At 38.9% G+C, this 20606-nt stretch overlaps 1 protein-coding gene across 1 annotated transcript in view; it reads left to right on the plus strand.

Moving 5' to 3' along the window:
- Positions 1 to 10123: 10123 nt before the first annotated feature.
- AMN (amnion associated transmembrane protein) overlaps positions 10124 to 20606 on the plus strand; it is a 110130-nt gene continuing 99647 nt past the window's right edge. Inside the window, exons 1-2 of the mRNA XM_070936180.1 lie at positions 10124 to 10269; positions 10995 to 11059. Of these exons, the coding sequence (XP_070792281.1) occupies positions 10124 to 10269; positions 10995 to 11059 (211 nt within the window). The remainder of the gene's footprint in view (positions 10270 to 10994; positions 11060 to 20606) is intronic.

Genomic DNA, 20606 nt, shown 5'->3' on the forward strand with positions numbered 1-20606 from the left:
TGAATGTAGGTGGGGCAAGGATGGTGCCACTATTAAAACCCACCCACTCCATTTCATGCAATATATTGATGAAATAATAGGAAAATATGTGGTTGGAAGGACTGAAATTTACATTACTTAAAACAGATTTTTTTATAACATGAATGCACTGTTGGTTTCTGAATTCAGAAAAATTATCTAAAATGTATAAAGGTTCTTCAAATTTAAAATGGAAATATAAACAACATGAAAGTTCATTTTATCATGCTTGGTGGATTTGTAAAAAAGCCAGGAAATGTTAGGTTCAGTATAACAATTTTTTTTTAAAAAAAATCAACATTATGGATTAAACTGAAACCAGATTTTTCTTTCGCTGGGACTAAGGGAGAGACAATTAGAAGATATGGGACATTGTTTCTGTATATGATAATTTTTGTATGTGATAAAAATGGAAAGACCCTGAAATACCCTTAGAAGGATGGCTGGTAAAAATTACAGAATTAGCAGAGATGGCAAAATTGACTTGTTTGGTTAGAAAAAGAACAATAACTCCTTAGTTTTAAAGTACAAACCCAGGAACTGTGGTGTGGTATATGGATTTTCAAACATATATTTATTAACACTGCATGTTATCTATGTATGTGAAGGTGTATGTTTGCACTTTTTCAAATCATGTATTGCATCAAAAAAAATATCAAGAAGATAATTTAAAATGAAACATATATACAAAGAGCAGGCGGAAAAGAAGATATAATATTCAGTTAACTTAATGGAACCCCTTAAAATATATGACCCAGATAACAGGGTTAATGAAATGTTAAATCTTGGTGCAAACAGATTCATTGGTAAAAGCAGGAGTTAGAAAGGAACTGTGATACTGTGATAATGTAATCAATGCTTAAGAGGATTTCCAAGAAATTGTCACTTTGGTATTTACTGGCTTCCATTTTGAGAGAGAGAGAGAGGGGAGGGGGGAGACTCCAGCCAACAAAGTCATATAATTAATGGATAAAGCTACAAGAGTCTCTCTCTCTCTCTCTCTCTCCCTCCCTCCCTCCCTCTCACTTTCTCATTTGTAAATAAAAACTTGGGGAAAAGGTTTCTGCTTACATTCCTGAACACATCACCTTATGCCCAAACTTAAGTAAATAAAAATAGCTATGAAATACTTATTTTATATATTGTGTAGTTCCACCCTCAATTAATCAACCACACTGACATTGAGCTGCCTATAAGGGTAGTTTTCTACCTGCTCAAAAGATGTTGTTCAGCTCATAATAAAAACATAATGATGAAATTAATTCTCAGGAACATTTTACATATTACAAAAAACCCTACAGTATCTCCCATTTATATTCTGATCCAGTTAGAAGTGTTTGTTTTCATCTTTAATACTTGATTTTGTTTATGACCAAGGTCTCTGGCAAATTGCCTTCTCTCAGGTGAGGGGTTTACTATCTTGTATACATTGTGTTGCATAGGTGGGGCTCCCAACCCTGGCCTGCAACCACATTCGCATTGTGTGTGTAGAACAGCAAACAGCTTAATTGCTTTCTCTCCAATCTCTCTGCTTTGCAAGGGGGAAAAAAACAACAAAAAGCCAGCGGTCAGGCACAGGGCAACACATACTGACTGTAATGACAATCATAGGATTGAGGGATACTACAAAGGTTGTAGTTATTTTTGGGCCACAGTTATTTTTCAGGACCATTATAATTTCTAACCATCACTAAACAAATAGCTAGTAAGTGAGGACTATCTTGTTATAAACAACAAGAGCTCTGAGATTACTTAGTTTGTTTGACCTCCATCTTTGTCGAAGGATATTCTCAATCACCCAGGTCATAGTTCACATTCTGGGCAGAGAGGATCACTGGTTTGAAAAAGGAGTGAAAGAAGCTTTCTACCCTGTTTTCCCCAAAATAAGACACCCCCTGATAATAAGCCCAATCGGCCTTTTGAGCACATGGCAATAAGGCCAAGTGCTTATTTCAGGGTTCAAAAAAATATAAGACAGGGTCTTATTTTCAGGGAAACATGGTATGTTAAAACTGAACAGCCCTCCCTCAACATAGAGTGGGTGGGATATGACACCATCTGTCTCTTGCTTATAACATATCCTTTCAGCGGTTCCAAGAAGGTTCCACACCCATTTGCATTCTGATTCAGGTGACTTTGAGGATTCAAATAAACCCCCAAGTAGCCTCAATGACTCTCAGAGAGCTAACAACCAATCCTCAGAGTGCTAACAAGCAGATGACTGCAAAAAATATAAATCTTTCCAGTCCTTCCAGGAAGGAAGGAAGGAAAAGAAAGAAAGAAAGAAAGAAAGAAAGAAAGAAAGAAAGAAAGAAAGAAAGAAAGAAAGAAAGAAAGTCCAGTTTACTTTTGGAAAAAACATCTTTGGGACATCCACCCACCACATTTATTTTTTATCAGTGGTGTTTATTATTATTATTATTATTATTATTATTATTATTATTATTATTATTATTAATTAAATTTCTTAGAAATTTCTTCTCCACAAGTCTCAAAAAATATCATTCAGTCATCAATAATGGAACTATATCACTAATGGAAATAATGCTTTATCTCATCAGAACAACTGCTAATGAGGAAATACACTAAATCACCTTATAGTAAAATTATATTTTAGAAGTGATTGTATATCTATCTATCTATCTATCTATCTATCTATCTATCTATCTATCTATCTATCTATCTATCTATCTATTTCTGGCTAGCTGACTGGCTGGCTGGCTTGTATTTATATCCCATCTTTCCTTCAAAAGTTCAAAGGTGGTTTCATTTTATCCCCCATGACAATATATGACTTTTGTCATGGAGACTGCTGGGAGAAAGTGAATCGCCCAAAGTCCCCCCCACCATGACTTTTCGTGACTGAAATTGGCTTTTCCCTAATTTCACATTTTAACCATGCAGATGTTCTACAAATAGGATCAGCAAGATGATCAATAAGACAAAAGAATGTGAAAAATCACAAAGAAATGAAGACCTTTGTCATTTCTGTTTAATTTTTATGATAAATTGGATTTAGTACTTTTTTTCTAATAAAGGTAATTTGGCTGAAGTATACTTTGCGTGAATAGTTCTGACTTTACTCCTTAATTTAGGGGTAAATACTTATCCAAATGATAACATCAAGCTGTTTCACTAACTTAATCAGTCATTTCTACCTAGTTAAATTCCCTGACAAACCATGCAATTTATTAGACATATTACACTAGTGAAAATGCAGCTTTGCAATATAATATTTGACATACATCAACTCAGCAAATGGCCTAGTTGGGGTGGAGAGCGTAGGAATTTGTTAAGTTACAATCCCTCTTTGCCTTCCGGTGATTTGAATACATGAGATGATTTGGCAATGTTTCTCATGGATAAACTACATGCATTTTCAAAGGCACAGCCTCTCTTTCTTCAGCAAAAGCATCCAAGTTAGGACTGTGATATACATTCTGTCATTACTCATTGATCCTCCCAGCTCCTGCTGGCCTAATTCCATTTGTTAAAGGACTATGTAAATGTAAAAGGAGGATGGAATTTAATCCTTGTGCAGGATTACATTTTAATATATGATCAATCTGCCAATATAATCCCGATATATTCAAGTGAATAAACTACGGTTTGAAAAAATACCCCACAAATATCTTTAGGGTAAGTCTCTATTTCATTCCATTCCATGGGGGCCCTTCTGCTGTCTATCTGGAAAATGATGGTATGTTTAAACAATTAATGCCCAATTTTGTCTTAATATTAGGGACTACAGGGTTGTAAAAAGGTGGAAATGGAGTATGTATTATCTCATGTATTTGGTTTTATTTCTGTATTTAGAAACCAGAATATTATGATAAAGTGAAATATTTACCTCAACTTCAAGGCAGTCAAGAGACTCCGAAGTTGTCATTTCTGTGTTCTCTAATAGGTTGTAATGAATGAAAATACTCATTTGCTCTTAATGAAATTCTCACAGTGTTCTTCAAGCGAGCATTCATTCCCTTTCATTGGATCCTGAAGCATGATGTGGCTATGCTGAACATTTATCCTGGATCAATTTGGGCCTGAGAATTGCATGTTGGGGTTCTAAATTCCAAATGTAGGAAAGTTGCATTTACACTCTCCAGTAAATGCAACTATGCTCAGGGCTATGGAAATACCTGAGGACTAAGGGAAACTACACTGAACCCCATAGTTCTCTTATATTTTGGTCTTGTATCTGTCACCAAGACTAAAAATGGATGCTGATATTGGGAGTGGCACATCTGGAACTAACATTTGGCTGCTGTGAAGGTCATTTCCCTGAAGTAATGATCCTCTGAGATATGGTGAGGGTCAGAGATTTAGAAGTAGATTGTGATGCAGATTTTTTAAAAAGGGGGGCAGGGCTTCAATTGCATGGTTATGGAAACCATCTTGACTTTTATGCAGTGGTGAAATCCATTTTTTTTTACTACTGGTTCTGTGGGCATGGCTTGGTGGGCATGGCTTGGTGGGCATGGCTTGGTGGGTCTGGCAGGGGAAGGATACTGCAAAATCCCCATTCCCTCCCCACTCCTGGGGGAAGGATATTGCAAAATAAAATTCCCCAAATCTTTAACCTTAAACTGTCTACTGTTGACCTCACCCCATTCCTAAGAGGTCTGTAAAGGGCGTGCATATGTGCACCAGCGTACCTACCGTCCCTGTCCTAATATTCCTTCATACTTACTCTTTTCATGTATTCAAATTATGTTTAAACTTTTACCTGTTATCTTATATATGCTTGACAAAATAAATAAATAAATAAATAAAAATAAATAAATAAAATCTCCATTCCCACTCCACTCTGGGGCCAGCCAGAGGTGGTATTTGCCGGTTCTCCGAACTGCTCAAAATTTCTGCTACTAATTCTCCAGAACCTGTCAGAACCTGCTGGATTTCACCCCTGCTTTTATGCTCCCCTCTGTTGCAAAGAACATGTCTTGTGGCAGCTGGAAGCTTAAAGACAAATATGTATCTTTGTTCTATCAAAAGTCCTTGGCAGTCAAAATTACGAAATATATTAGTAGTTACTGCTTAGGCAAGGAGACCTGGTCCTCTCAGAGTCTACAGTGGTGGCAGCAGCAGCAACTGCCATTTTCTTTAAAAGCCCCTGTACTCTAGTGATTAAGAATAGACATCGCAGAGTATGATATCTGTTGGAAAACTATGCCTTTTTGCCCCGGCTAATAATTTTTGTTGCAGAAGTATTGTTAGTAGGAGAGATACATAAATTATTATATTTATTTTATATTTGTAACATTAACATATGTTAAGAAAACTATACAGCTGTGCTTGGGGACAATTAGTCCAGTAATTGTTTTTGCCTTCTGTATTTGGTTTGACTTTCATCTTTTCTCTATGTCCGCACAACCAGATTGTGAGAGAATTGTCTTTCTCTTTTAATTACTGTATTGGTGTTGCCTGTTGCCAAATTCCAGGCAAGATCTTCAGGTGAACTTTCCTCAGCTTTTTCTCTCACAAAGATTTACTGTTCAGTTCAAAATGCCACTTACTTCTATTGTAGTTCTTGTGGTCACAGAGGAGATCCCCATTTCTATTTGGCAAACATGATCTTTAAACTTAGCCTTATGCTTGTTTGGCTTTTCAATTGCAGTGAGAAATGGGGACACACAAGAGGGCTGGTTCTCTATTGTAGTATATATATCTGCTGAATTCCTATTTCATTCTTTCACTCTCACTATATTTAGCACATTTCTGCTTGTCACTATATAGGTGCAAATAACAGCTTTTATGTGCTCAAGAGTTTGACTGATAAAATATATTTTGCTTTCTAAAACTGTACCATGATGGGTGCTCTCTCCCCCAGGTGAATAAATTAAATAAATTAAAATAAATAAAATTGTTTTTTGAACATAAGGCAGAAAAAACATAAAATTCTCTGCTTGGGAATGACTAATTAAAATAACTAAAAATGTGTGACTCTTTCAATCATTTGCCTGAGGAAACTTCTTCACGATGTTTCTGCCTCAGAGCAAAGCCTGGCAGATATGGGAAGACTGTAATTCTCAAAATTCTCAAGTTATTAAATCAGAATTTCGGTATGCATCTGGGGCTTCATGCAAAGTGAGAATAAGTGCACAATTATTTTATTCATTACTAGAATTTTATTACTGAGGGGAAAGGATTTGGAGTTTCTGCTTTTTGAATCAAACCTACTTTGCCATTCTTCTCAAGCAGAGGTATCTTTAGGATGTAGTAAAAAAAAAAGTCAAGACGGTGACTACAACTAGGATCAAAGCTCTGCCTATTTGTTATGTGACACACATAAGAAAACAGATTGAGCTTCAATTGCACTTCTATTGCCACCATCTTAATTTTTTCAACCATATCCTACAGATAACCCCATCTCACTTGATACCTGAGGACTTCAAATGAGAACCAAGAAAAGCAGCCTGCTGCATTAGACAGCCTTAATGATTTTACTGTGGAGATTGCTACATTAATAAAAATGCTGCTATTTATTTCTCAAATGGCTATTCATAGCATACAATCCATCAGCTGAAGCCATCTTTTGGGTTTGCATTTGATTTTTCACTCACAACCCTCTGCTGGATCAAAGTCTTGTCACTGGCTTTTATTTATTAAGATGTATTGAGATTTTGTAGGTTTCTGACTAATGCTCAACTGCATACCAGCTGTTTAACTGAATGATAAAATTTGCTATAAACTCAAACGCCAGTGCTGTACAGTTATTATTGCTTTATATTATAGTGTGTCATTCTTCTTTCCTGAAGTTTTTATGAATAAGCCTTGTTTTCAGTTTCAGTTATAACCCTCAATTTATTAAGGCCCAGGAGAAGATGTTACTATTATGTACAATCACTGATTTATTCCCTTACAAATTTTTTTTTCTATCAATGTCATCTTTCACATCCTGTTTCCCAGTTTGTGCACAAGAAATGTTTTTTTGGAATTATCTACCATTTATATGCTAATGAACTAAAGCTTGATCTAGCCTAGAAAGAGTTTTGTACAGTTTTATAAGCCTGAAGATTATGGTTCAATCCCTTCTGGAGCCTATGAAATAAAATCCAAAGTTTCTGGGTTTTCCACCGGCAACTGTTGGGAAGTGTAGGAAAAGATATATAACTGGGTTATACTGTATTAACCTGTGACATCATCTGCTATGGTTCTCATCAGACACTCAGAAACTACAATTGGTACAAAGTACAGCAACATAATTGGTGATATATCAATCCCGTCAATATAGGGTGATACCAAATGTGAAGTTCTAACATTGTCTATTAGTAGATTTCAAGGATCAATTCAAGCTGTTGGTCATCACCTTTAAAACTTTATATGATGCAACACTGGGATACTTCAGATAAAACCTCATCAAAATAAAATCTACCATTTAATTTAATTTAATAATTTAATTTAATTTAATTTAATTTAATTTAATTTAATTTAATTTAATTTAATTTAATTTAATTTAATTTAATTTAATTTAATTTAATTTAATTTAATTTAATTATTTAATTTAATTTAATTTAATTTAATTATTTAATTTAATTTAATTTAATTTAATTTAATTTAATTTAATTTAATTTAATTTAATTTAATATTTAAATTTATATACCGCCCTTCTCCTGGAGGACTCAGGGCGGTGAACAGCCAGAAGTAAAAAACATCAAATACAAATTTAAAAACAATCTAAAAATAAATTAAACATTTTGGCCCGACAGTTAAAATCCCCCATTAAAAATCCAATTAAAATACACAATTGGAGAGATTAGGCCAGCCCGACTTGATGAAATAAAAAGGTTTTGAGGGCCCAACAGAAAGTACGTAAGTCCGGAATTGTCCGTATCTCCGGGGGGAGCTCGTTCCAGAGGGCAGGTGCTCCCAAGGAGAAAGCTCTCCCCCTGGGGGCCACCAGTCGGCATTGTTTGGCCGATGGCACCCGGAGGAGCCCCTCTCTGTGGGAGCGTACTGGTCGGTGGGAGGCTCTCGGTGGCAGAAGGCGGTCCCGTAAATATCTAGGCCCTAAGCCATGGAGCGCTCTAAAGGTGGTCACCAACACCTTGAATCGCACCTGGAGGACCACCAGGAGCCAGTGCAGCTCACGCAGGAGAGGTGTTACATAGGAGCGCCATGACGCTCCCATAATCACCCACGCAGCCGCATTCTGGACCAGTTGGAACCTCCGGGTGTTCTTCAAGGGGAGCCCCATGTAGAGAGCATTGCAGTAGTCCAGGCGGGAAGTGACGAGGGCATGAGTGACTGTGTGTAAGGAGTCCCGGTCCAGAAAGGAACGCAACTGGCGAATCAGGTGAATCTGATAAAAAGCCCCCCTGGCCACAGCTGTCACATGCTCTTCTAAAGACAGCCGTGCATCCAGGAGGACACCCAAGTTGCGAGCCCTCTCTGTGGGGGCCAACGACTCGCCCCCAATAGTCAGAGATGGCACCAACTGACTATATCGGGACGCCGGAAGCCACAGCCACTCGGTCTTGGATGGGTTGAGCTTGAGCCTGTTTCTCCCCATCCAGATCTGTACGGCCTCCAGACACGGGGACATCACATCAAGGGCATCATTGGGATGGTCTGGGGTGGAGATGTACAGCTGAGTGTCATCAGCGTACTGATGGTACTTCACCCCGAAACCACGGATGATCTCACCCAGCGGCTTCACATCAATGTTGAACAGAAGGGGCAAGAGGACCGACCCCTGTGGCACCCCACATACAAGGCACCTCGGGGTCGACCTCTGGCCCCCCGTCAACACAAACTGCGACTGGTCAGAGAGGAAGGAGGAGAACCACTGCAACACAGTGCCCCCCTCCCCTAACCCCTCCAACCGGTGCAGCATGATACCATGGTCAATGGTATCAAAAGCCGCTGAGAGATCTAACAGGACCAGGACAGAGGAACAGCCCCTGTCCCAAGCCCTCCAGAGATCATCAACCAATGCGACCAATGCTGTTTCTGTGCTGTGCCTAGGCCTGAAGCCCGCCTGGAATGGATCAAGATAGACCCCTTCATCCAGGTACTGGGGAAACTGTCGTGCCACCACACTCTCAGCAACCTTCACCAGAAAGCGAAGGTTGGAGACTGGACAATAATTTACTAAAACAGCTGGGTCCAGGGAGGGCTTCTTGAGGAGGGGCCTCACCACTGCCTCTTTCAAGGTGGCGGGAAAGTAGCCATCTCTCAAAGAAGCGTTAACAACCCCCTGGAGCCAGCCTCGTGTAACCTCCCAGGAAGCCAGTACCAACCAGGAGGACACGGGTCCAATAAACAAGTGGCCGCGCTAAGTCTACCCAGAATCCCTGTCCATGTCTTCAGGGGTCACTGGGTCAAACTCCTCCCAGATAACGCTCTCAAGACCTGTTTCCGTCACCCCGCCTGTATCTACCCAATCAGAGTCCAGGCCTTCCTGAATTTGAGCAACTTTGTCATGCAGATACTGCACAAAATCCTCAGCCCTGCCCTCCAAGGGGTCCTCCCGCACTCCCGGATGGAGCAGGGAGTGGGTCACCTTGAACAGGGCGGCTGGGCGGTTATCTGCAGATGCAATAAGAACGGAAAAATAATTAAACTTTGCTGTTTTTATCGCCACTAGGTAGGTCTTAATATGAGACCTTACCAGTGTTCCGTCGGATTTGGAAAGGCTAGCCCTCCAACTGCTCTCTAGGCATCTTTTCCGGCACTTCATCTCCCTCAGCTCCTTGGAGAACCAGGGAGCTAAGTGAGATCGGTGGCGGGTCAGAGGCCGCAAAGGCACGACACGGTCCAAAGCTCCAGCGGCTGCCCTATCCCAGGCGGCCACTAGGTCTTCAGTCGGGTCGTGAGCCAGAGCCTCAGGGAAAGGCCCAAGCTCCGACTGGAACTTATCAGGATCCATCAGGTGCCTGGGGTGGAACCACCTAGTCAGTTCCCCCTCCCTGCAGCGGGGTGTAGTGGTTTGAAGGTCAAGTTGAAGGAGAGAATAGTCAGACCATGACAAGGGTTTAATCACTACATCCCCTATATCTAAACCATTCACCACTGGCCAGAGATGAAAACCAAGTCCAGAGTGTGTCCCCTTATGTGTGTAGGGCCATGAACTAACTGGGTCAGGTCCATGGCCTTGGAAGCCATGAACTCCCAAGCCACCTCAGACGTTTCACAGACGGATGGCAGGTTGAAATCCCCCATAACCATAAGTCTGGGAGTATCAACCGCCATCCTGGCTATCACGCTGAGGAGTTCAGGCAGGACTGCCACCACGTGGCAGGGAGCCAGGTACGTGATCAGCAGGCCCACCTGCACCCCATGACACCACTTCACAAAGAGGGACTCACATCCGGTTATCTGAGGCACAGTGGCCTCCTTCGGACCAAGACCTTCCTTTATAACAACCGCTACCCCCCCTCCCCTCCCCTGAACCCTCGGCTTTAGAGCGGTCCTATTGAAGGTCTCCCCTCCTTGTGAGTACACTGGGGATAGACCAGGAAACAAATCTTCTCACTGGTTGCCTGCATCTTATGGAATATTGTTTCCTTGGAAATAGAGTGATTCTTAATTCTCTATGCATTTTGTAAGCAAGCTAAAGCGATATTATTTTGCTATACTCTTGGCCTCTAGCTGATTCTGGGCATCACTTACAGTACGTATTTTGTTTACTGCCATGTTTTTTAAAATTGTTTTGAACTAAGTTATTCACTGCCCAAAGTCTATGTGAATTGGGACAAGCTATAAATATTAATGAATGAATGAATAATGAATAAAGTTGCCTAGCCCTAAATTAGCCACTGGGGTGTAACCTCTGACTCATCTCCTTGGCATTAATTAGCCAACATTCCCACTTTTCAAATAATAATGAAATTATTTATAACTAATTTGCTGCAATGTATGTGTATGAGCTTGAGACAATTTCTTTCTGCGTTTGTCTCTTTATGTTTTATGGTGAAATAAAACACCATTTATATGTTATTTTTTTAATTATGTACATTTGCTTTTTGCTTAAGGAAAGAAGCTAAAAAACTATGGCTGAAGGGATTTTGCATTGCTGTTATTCGTAAATCAGCTTCAGGTATATGTTTATCTTCTTAGCATTCAGGTCAGAAAGGGCACCCATAAGGAACTTGATTCTATTCTGGGTGTTGGCTTAGACAATTTTTGATATAGTCCCTGAACTTGGAAATAGGAATGCTATACAAACAACCTCTTACCTCTAATGGCACCCATTGAGTGACTTTCCCTGGGAAGCATAACTTGCCAGCCATTAACCAAAATATGTTTATCAAAAATACATCTATATTTCAATGGATAAGAGATTTTTTTAAAGTGCTGCTGTCTGATTGTAGCAAATTATGCATGTCAATCAGTGCTTAAAGAGCGGTATCAGTAGTTGTTACTAGATATAATTCAAAGTGTTTCTTCTTTAAAACGATGGGCTTTACATTTACTGAACATTGTTCTGTGCGATCCGTAGTCAAAAATACTAACTATCTGGTGATGCCTGTTTTTGTGAATTGCCCAGAGTTATTCACTTAAGATAGGCAACCAAGCAAAATTTATAAATAAATAATCAAAAAGAAAAGAAGATCAGCAGTATACAAGGGCTGTAATTCCTATCCCTCTGAAGGAGTTCCCCTGAAGGAGTTCCCCTTCTGTGCATTCACTGAGAGCGGAACTCCTTCAGCTGGCAGCTCTTTCAGCCAACCCCTGGAGGTGACAGGGAGCTAAAATCCAAACAGAGAGTCAGTAAAATAAGGTAAGGGGTGTGGGATGCCTCAGGTAGATGGGGGTGGTTCTGGGAGGCCCGGTGCAGGCCACACACAAGCTTTTCTTTGTTCAGGAGTTGAAAATCCTGCTTGGGTATTGGCACAGAAGATTGTCAGTTCCTGAGCAGAGCTTCCCAAGGTCTCCCACTTGCTTAATGATCTCAGTTGGAGTGCTGGGATTGTGAACATTGAGTGAAGCAGTCAGATGACATCCCACTTAACAACTGGTTTGCTCAATGATCAATAATCCAATCTCAATTGTGGTCCTAACTTGAGGATTACCGGTACCAGGGGTGGGTTCTACTTAACTTTACTACCGGTTCGCAACGGGAGCGTGCGCATGCACAGATTATCCATTATGATGTCCGGGCGGGTGGGTGGAGCCTCCCGCCACTTTTACTACAAGTTCATAAGAACTGGACATAACCGGGAGCAACCCACCACTGACTGGTACCCTATTCCCACTGTACTCAATTCAGCTCACTTTCATATACAACAATTTACACATTATTTGACATTCTATAACAGACCATATACTATCCATTACCAGTATGCCCATGTGTTACCACTGCTACACAATCTGCTTTGTCTGTCAATTGTAATTCAACGTGCTGGTTGTTATCTATGAAATTCATTTGTAGCATAGGGCCTTCATAACTGAGAGTCTGCCTATTTCCAACTGTTTATGTTTACCCGGTACATTCCAAGCAGAGTTTGTATGCTTTAAGGCCCTTCTGCTAAATATTAGGGTTGCCAGGTGTCCACTATTTGAGGGGACGGTCTGCTTTTTTCACATTATGTTCACTATTTTTTTTCACAAAATAGTGGACATTTTTTTTATTCAAAAGCTTTATGATGAAATGGTACGTAAGTTTTACGAGTCAGAATTCCATGAAGTTTTGCGCCATGTTCCAACACGTTGGTTAAGTTTGTTTAAAGCGGTCAAAAGACTTCTTTTAAACTAGATACCTCTAAAATCATATTTTATTTCTCTTGGATCTGATGAGTGCCATAAGGTTATCTGGAACCTTATTTCAGATCAGGAAAATGAACTCGCAAAGGATGATGAACCAACAATTTCAGAATTGTATTTATATTTCACACACTTCTTCATGTCAATAATGCAAGACACCCTACTGAAGCTGGAAAACAAGAAAATTCTTGCATGCAAAAAAAAAAATACGATGAGCAGGTTTTTGGAATGAAAGTTTTATTTGCCTTACATAAAAAACATTTGCCTGAGAATGCAGCGCAAAAGTTCAAGAAAGAAGCCATCAACGTGTATCAAAGAGCCATTGCGTACCTAGAAAAGTGGTATAATTTCACCAATTCAGTATATGAGATGCTAAATTGTTTCAATCTAATTGATCGCAATAATCCTCCAACTTTAGAAGAAATGATGAACATCTGGTTATTATCACCATGGCGAGAAGAACTTCCACCCAACACTCTCTTCGATGAAATTTCTGCCTTAGAAGAAGTTTATGTTCATCTGCAGGGCGATTCATCCCTTGATAAGTGGACATACTTTTTCAAGAAAGAGCCAGCTCTGAGTTTACTGAAACTGTTCCAGTATTGTGCATCAATTCCGGTATCAAATGCAAAAGTTGAACGAATTTTCAGCGTCATGGGAAATTTGTGGACTGACGAACGTAACCGACTGCTTGTACCATCAGTTCGAAGTGAACTTTGTATATTTTTTAATATTTCTCAACGTTGTACTGAAATTAAAGAATTATTCCTTAAACACAAAGAATTGATCAAAGCTGCGCAGTCAAATAAAAAATACACATGACAGCAAAGTAAAATGTAATTTAATATTTTACATATTATTATAATATATTTGATGTTTTGAATTTTAAGTAAAGTTTTGAAGTGATTATTTTAATACGTGTTAAAATGTTTGTAAGAAAATATATAATTTAATTGTAAATTTTTTTTTATTTTTTTACTACTTAAACCCCCCCCCCGCTTGTCCGCTATTTTTTGGAAGCAGACCTGGCAACCCTAAATGTTATCATCTTATGGGATCAAGAAAGTGTGTCTTCTCTGTTGCATAATTAAATTCTATTCACTGTATCATCTTCCTTCCTTCCTTCCTTCCTTCCTTCCTTCCTTCCTTCCTTCCTTCCTTCCTTCCTTTCTTCTTTCCTTCCTAATTGCTGCCTATGTACTTCTGCATTCACAACACTGAACTTTCCCAATTTTTCTCACTGTCACTGTCTGAACATTTTCAGTCAGAATTTACCCAAAACCTTCTGAGGCACAGTTAATCAACACATACACCTTAGTGAATTTTTTATATTCCCTCTTACTATGTACATGGAAACAGCAACATCATTCGTCTAATCATCAGGCACCGATGCAATCTTCCCATACATATTAAATAAGTCAAACAGCCACTCCATAAACAAAATGTATCATTTCTGCCTGTCACATCATTATGTTTCTACCAGCCCTTTAACTCCTATCTGTCCAATTTCTTCAGTTCTATCATCCACACTTGCAACTTCACTATATTTAATATTCTCACAGCATTTATTACTTCTTTTTCGTCCATTTTACTTGGACTCTTACAAAACTCACTTCAATTCCACTTTTTTGACATCACCATTGTTTCCATATGAATCTCTAAAATATTCCTTTCCACAAATATTCCTCATTTCAAATCAGTCTGAAATTATTTCATCACTTTTATTTTTTACTAGCTGATAACCTGGCGTTGCCCAATATTTATTTATCCCAATCCTGTGTTAGACAAGAAAAGGAATGAAGAGGCGATGGCAAGAGCAACTTCTCCCTGAGCCCTGATTTCGGTGAGAATTAAATTAGTTGAAAATGTTTTCCTTGTGCCCCCAGAAGCATCAAGTAAAATGATACCACCTTGTTGTTTTGCTAGCTGATCCATGATCATTTGGTATGCTTTTTTTAAATCTTCTTGTCTGTGATATATACACTAAGCTGTTTGACATTGTATTTCTTTTCTCATATGTAATGTTTGTGAAGTACGTTGTATCAGTCTCATAGTGGTGCAGGCAGGCCGAGTTGCAGTAATGTTTTATTGATCATGGCCATACATTTGTCCTCAAGAATAATCAAAGCCTTGTTGAAAATGTCTGGACCAAACGTAATTTCTAATGTTGGATTTTCTCACTTACCAGAGGGAGCCCCCTTGTGGAGTACTGTGAAGCCATTACCATGGCAACTCCACTGTGCTGTACAGTAGAAGCCATTTTAAGGCAGTACAGTAGAAGCTATTTTAAGCCACAACAGGCTGTATCTTAACAGAACATACACCCCAAGGAGTGTTAAGGGTGTCTTGCCCCCACAGTATTTTTTTCTAGAGAGTAAGTCATCTGTGTATCAAGTTTGGTTGAAATTGCTCAAGGTGTCCAGAACACACACACACACACACACACACACACACACACACACACACACAGAGAGAGAGAGAGAGAGAGAGAGAGAGAGAGAGAGAGAGAGAGAGAGAGAGAGCCATTTATATATAGAGAGAGATAGATTCAGTTCCATCGAGTACAAGTTTCTTGTTTGCCTGTTTTACCTATATGCCAAACAGCTTTTTATTTCTATCAAAATTGCTCTACATATTTTATTAATCCTTGCCCTTTTAGACTGTTTTCTTTGTAGATGTCTCTTTCTCTATATGCGCGCTGTATGGTATTTTTATCATTCTCATTTTTGCATGAATTATTCTTCTACATGAATTTTTTCCCCCCACCTATAGCCTTTTTTACTTAATTTCACCACATTTTCCACACTTCTCAGCATATTCCAAGCAGCTTTAACATTCCAATAGGAGAGAACATCTGTACCTCAGAATTCAATTGCAGAGTTCTTGGGGCTCTCTGAGATTAGCTGTTTGTCTGCAGACATTTCATTACCCAACTAGGTGACATTATCAGTTCTACCTGTTCTCCAATTCCATATGTCCAGTCTGTTTTTGAACTCTAAGGAGCAATGCCAGATTCCAAGGGCTTCTCATACAATATCACCTCCTCCAATCCCAAACATCCAATACTCAGTTAACACTCAGTAGACTCCTAGACTCATTTGCCAACAAAGAGAGCTTTAAAAAATAATCATTTATATGCACACTTAAAGGTCAATTTCCATGTCTTTTCCACACTATGGCCCATTTTTATTTGGTCCACAGATGGCAAACTCCAAGGAGATAAGCCAGTGGTGAAATCCAAATTTTTTTACCACCAGTTCTGTGGGCGTGGCTTCGTGAGTGTGGCAGGGGAAGGATACTGGTGCCAGCCAGAGGTGGTATTTGCCGGATCTCCAAACTACTCAAGATTTCCACTACCGGTTCTCCGAACTGCTCAAAATTTCCACTACTGGTTCTCCAGAACCTGTCAGAACCTGCTGGATTTCACCCCTGAGATAAGCCTATGCTGTCTCTTCCCTAGAGAGGAAACAGTCATTCTCCTGCCATCCAGGCCAGAAACAAATTGTTTTGAATGTCATAATCCACATACAATAGTTTGGGATCCATCCAGCAAACAAATTTTGTAGATGTCATAAAATCTAGGTTCTTCCACAACAAGTAATCCAATTGGCTAGAAATAATCTTCTCTCCATTTGACTGTGAGTATGGATGTTTTACTTCTTCCATCAGTACAGTTGCAGGGCTCAGGTCAGAATTTGGCTTGTTGTCTAGTCTGATTTTGTTCCTGCTACCCATACTCCACAAAATCAGAGCACTACAGCTCTCCCCTTTCAGCCCTCCCAATATGCCAGATCAGCTGTCACTTCTATTTAGATTAAGCCATAGAATTGTCACCAGTTCCACACATACCACAGACCATGATTTCTACTTCTGATAGGTGCTTGCCAAAGCTTCTTGCCAGCACCACTATCCAAGCCACAGGCTCTTCATAGTCAGCAATCACTGATGGTTATCATCCAGCAATAGGCTACCAAACTAGCTCTAGAACATAAAAACATAAAAGCATAAGCAGTGCCTCCTAGATCAGATCCCTGGTCCATCTAGTTCAGCTGTTCTCATACTAGCCAACCAAGTGCACAAGGAAGCTCACTAGACTCCCAGCAGATGGTCTTCAGAGGCAGTCACATGCCCATCAAGGCTAATTGCCATTGATCCCCAGGATTTTCATGACTCACTCCAACCCATTTTGAAGCCAACCAAGCTGATAGAGAATGCTGATAGCTGAGATTTCAGTTTCTCCACTATATACTGTGGCAGTAAATTCCAAAGTTCAATTATGCATTGTATAAAAATGCTTTAGTCTGCCTTGACTCTTCCTAGATTCCATTTCATTGGGTGATCTCTGATTCTAGTATCTAGGGGAGAGAAAATAGCTTCCCCTTGTTTACTTTATCAACACCATGTATCTCAATCATGCCCCCTCTTATTTGCCTTCTCTCTAGACTAAAAAGCACCAAATATCATAGTTTCCACTTAGAGAAGCTGTTCCAGTGCTTGATCATCTTAGTTATCCTCTCTGAACCTTCTCTAACTCCACTATATTCTTTTTGGACAATGGCTTATTCCAGTTTCACACTTAATTAATTGACACTTTGCTTTGGGAATACTACTCAGGATTCCATCTATTACTTTAGTCACATTTTGGCTCTCACACCTATTGTAGTCAACAAACCTGACTTAACTCCTTTCTCTGTCCCCACAAAATCAACCTTTTTCTAAAGCCATATTAGGAGGGGGGAAAGCCAAATGCCAAAATCTTTCATTATGATGACGTATATATGACGTATACCACCAATTACTATGACATATATATACTATGTCATTTTTTCCATATCAACAATTAATCATGCTTTCAGAATGATTCCTTTGCCATGAATACACCTGAATAGACCTACCTCTATTAGTCTCTCTTAACCCAAATATTTGAAATAGATCTTTATCTATTTCTTTATCTAAGCATATCAGTTTTGTTCTTTTGAGTTGCCCATGGCAAAACCATTTTCCTTGCTCTCTTGCCTCATTTTCACTCACTTATCCATGTCACTTAACAGAATAACATGATCTTTGGATCATATGTATAAATTTTGCAACATTTTCCAAAACTCGCCCTTGGTTCTTTCATTATAAGCATATTGGAGTACCCCGTTTTCCCCAAAATAAGACATCCCCTGTTAATAAGCCCAGTCGGGCTTTTGAACGCATGGCAATAAGCTTAAGTGCTTATTTCAGGGTTCAAAAAAATATAAGACAGGGTCTTACTTTCGAGGAAACATGGTATTAACACAAAAGTATTACCAAACTACCAATTTGTGTTTTCATACAAATCCTAACAATCTCGATGAATCCCATTCATGCTTTCTAACATACATTGCAGCCCTTTAATTTATAATTGCATCAAGACTTTACTTCCATATTCATTGTCTATATTCCAGAAGAGAACACATTCATTTAGATGCTATTAAATTCTTCTCTTTTAGTTTCAGGAGTACACAATGTATCTATTTTTCTTCATTTTTTCCCCTCTTCCATTAATTAATGACCTTTACTGAATCTTTCTTGTGAGCTCCAACTCTTTTTGCTTTTAGCAAGAAAAATGCTATTATGTAAATATGTTTCACTTTCTTCTCAGTTCCTTCTTCTGCACTGTCTTCCCTTCTCTGATGATCATCATCACCGTCATCCAATTTCCAAATTTTAATAAAATTATTTTTATTCACTGATGTCTTCAGGAAGTTTAATTGCAAAAGCTACCAATTTGACACTATTATTAGTAATTATTAGATAATGGATCTTTTAGAGTGGGAATGAGCATAATAGCATAATGAATAGTAGCTCTATAAAATGTTAACATTTTACAAACAGTGAATGAAATTCAATTAATGAAAGCTAATGATAATTCCTAAACCAATGTCAGAGAAGGAAACTGATAGCTCTAATCTACAACTCCACTTGCTTTGGAAAAGTTCTATTAGCTTTAACAGGACTACTTTGGAATTAATAAATTAAATTTACAGCGCAACATTCTATTTTTCTGCCTGCCTTCATAAGCAAATAGTTTCCCTGAGATGAGACATTTTGATAATTGCACCTCTCCAATTGTATGCATTTATTCATATTTTTTCTTCATTCCCCTTTTATATTTGGTGGTACGATATGCTGCAATTACTTATGGCTTTGCTTCATGTTTGGACATAGTACCAGTGTAATATAATAGCCTGGGTATTAAATGTTGTCATCAAAAGCAGGGATCTCCAACCTTGGCATCTTTACGACTTGTGGACTTCAACTCCGAGAATTCCTCAGTCAGCATGCGCTAAAGTTGCCAACGTTGGAGACCCCTGCTCAAAAGCGACTTTTGAAGTATGCCTTCTCTGTTCTCTGTGACCCCCACTCTGTAATAGCATCTCCCCAGAGATAAGGACAGCACCTGTTTCCTAGAGTTCCAGAAAATTGTTAAAACCTGGCTTTGTTTCCAAGTCAGGAGTTGATGTATTACTGTGTAGTTGTAATTGTAACTATGAAGGGAAAGTTTTGTTTGATTTGCCTTGTTTGATCATTTTCAACTGGATTGTTTGGTTTGATGTTTTATCTGCTTTTATGCATTTTCAACTTTTGTATGCCACTCAGAGTTGGACAGCTAATAAATTTGAATAAATAAATGACAGAAAATATAAAGGGATACCCCTGGCTGAACGACTCTGTCCCTGTGATTCTGGAGAGGTGGAAACCTCTGGACACATCCTTCTTTGCTGCTCTTTTTACAGACACATTCAAACAAAATTTACTTTCACGACAGTTAATAGATTTCCTGACCATTCCAATGTTCAGCGGTTGCTTAAAGCCAAATGGATCATAGTCATAGCGCAGGTAGCTAGATTCTGTGCAGCAGCACTAAAAATTCCCCAGACCTTGATGAATAATCCATTATAACCATTTTATATAATTCATGCTCCAAATCTTATGATATTATCACCCTGTTGTATTTTAGTATCTAATAACTATAGGCCATCACAATAGTACATCATAGCTTAGGCCATGCTCTTGTTTACGTACAACCAATAGATAGACTGCCAAATTATGATTTCAATATTGATTTTATTTGTTATTATTTTATTCTAGAACTTTTAACTAGATACTCTTTGAACATTTTAAATTGTGCTGGTCCTTGATTGTAATAAAATATTAAATTTGATTTGATATGAATAAATGAATATTAGACTAAGAATGAGGTTGTTTCAGCCATGTCCACCAAGTCAGCCATGGAAACACTTTGGACAAGTTGCTTGTTCTCACCCAAACATTATTCATAGGGTTAGTTTTCTGAGGATAAAACAAAGGCAGATCCCCAGTAAGGTAGCCTGAGCACCTAGGAAAGAGAGGATAAAGGGGGAGGAACAATCCTCTGTAAATAATGCTGTGTTTAATGGAGACTTCCAAAATTTATTGGAACTCTACTTACTGCTGGTTGAGGATGGTGGCATTTGAACAAAGAATTCTTGTGAGAATGAAGTCAGGGTAGGTTGATAATAGTTAATAACAGTAACTGTGAGAGGGATCTTGGAATCTTAGTGGCCAACCAATTAAATATGAGTCAACAGTGCAAAAAAGCCAACACGAGTTGCATTAACAGAGGGATAAAATCAAAATCAAGTGAGGTACTAATACCATTCTATAAAGCCTTAGTAAGACCACACCTAGAATATTGCATCCAGTTTTGTTCACCACACTATAAAAAAAGATGTTGAGACTCTAGAAAGAGTGCAGAGAAGAGCAACCAAGATGATTAAGGGACTGGAGGCTAAAATATACGATGGTTGGAGGAACTGGGCAGGGCTAGTCTAGTGAAGAGAAGAACAAGGGGAGACATGATAGCAGTGCTT

Source organism: Pituophis catenifer, unplaced genomic scaffold, assembly GCF_029215685.1.
Source record: "Pituophis catenifer annectens isolate HBS135680 unplaced genomic scaffold, rPitCat1.0.hap2 SCAF_1, whole genome shotgun sequence".
NCBI lineage: Eukaryota > Metazoa > Chordata > Lepidosauria > Squamata > Colubridae > Pituophis > Pituophis catenifer.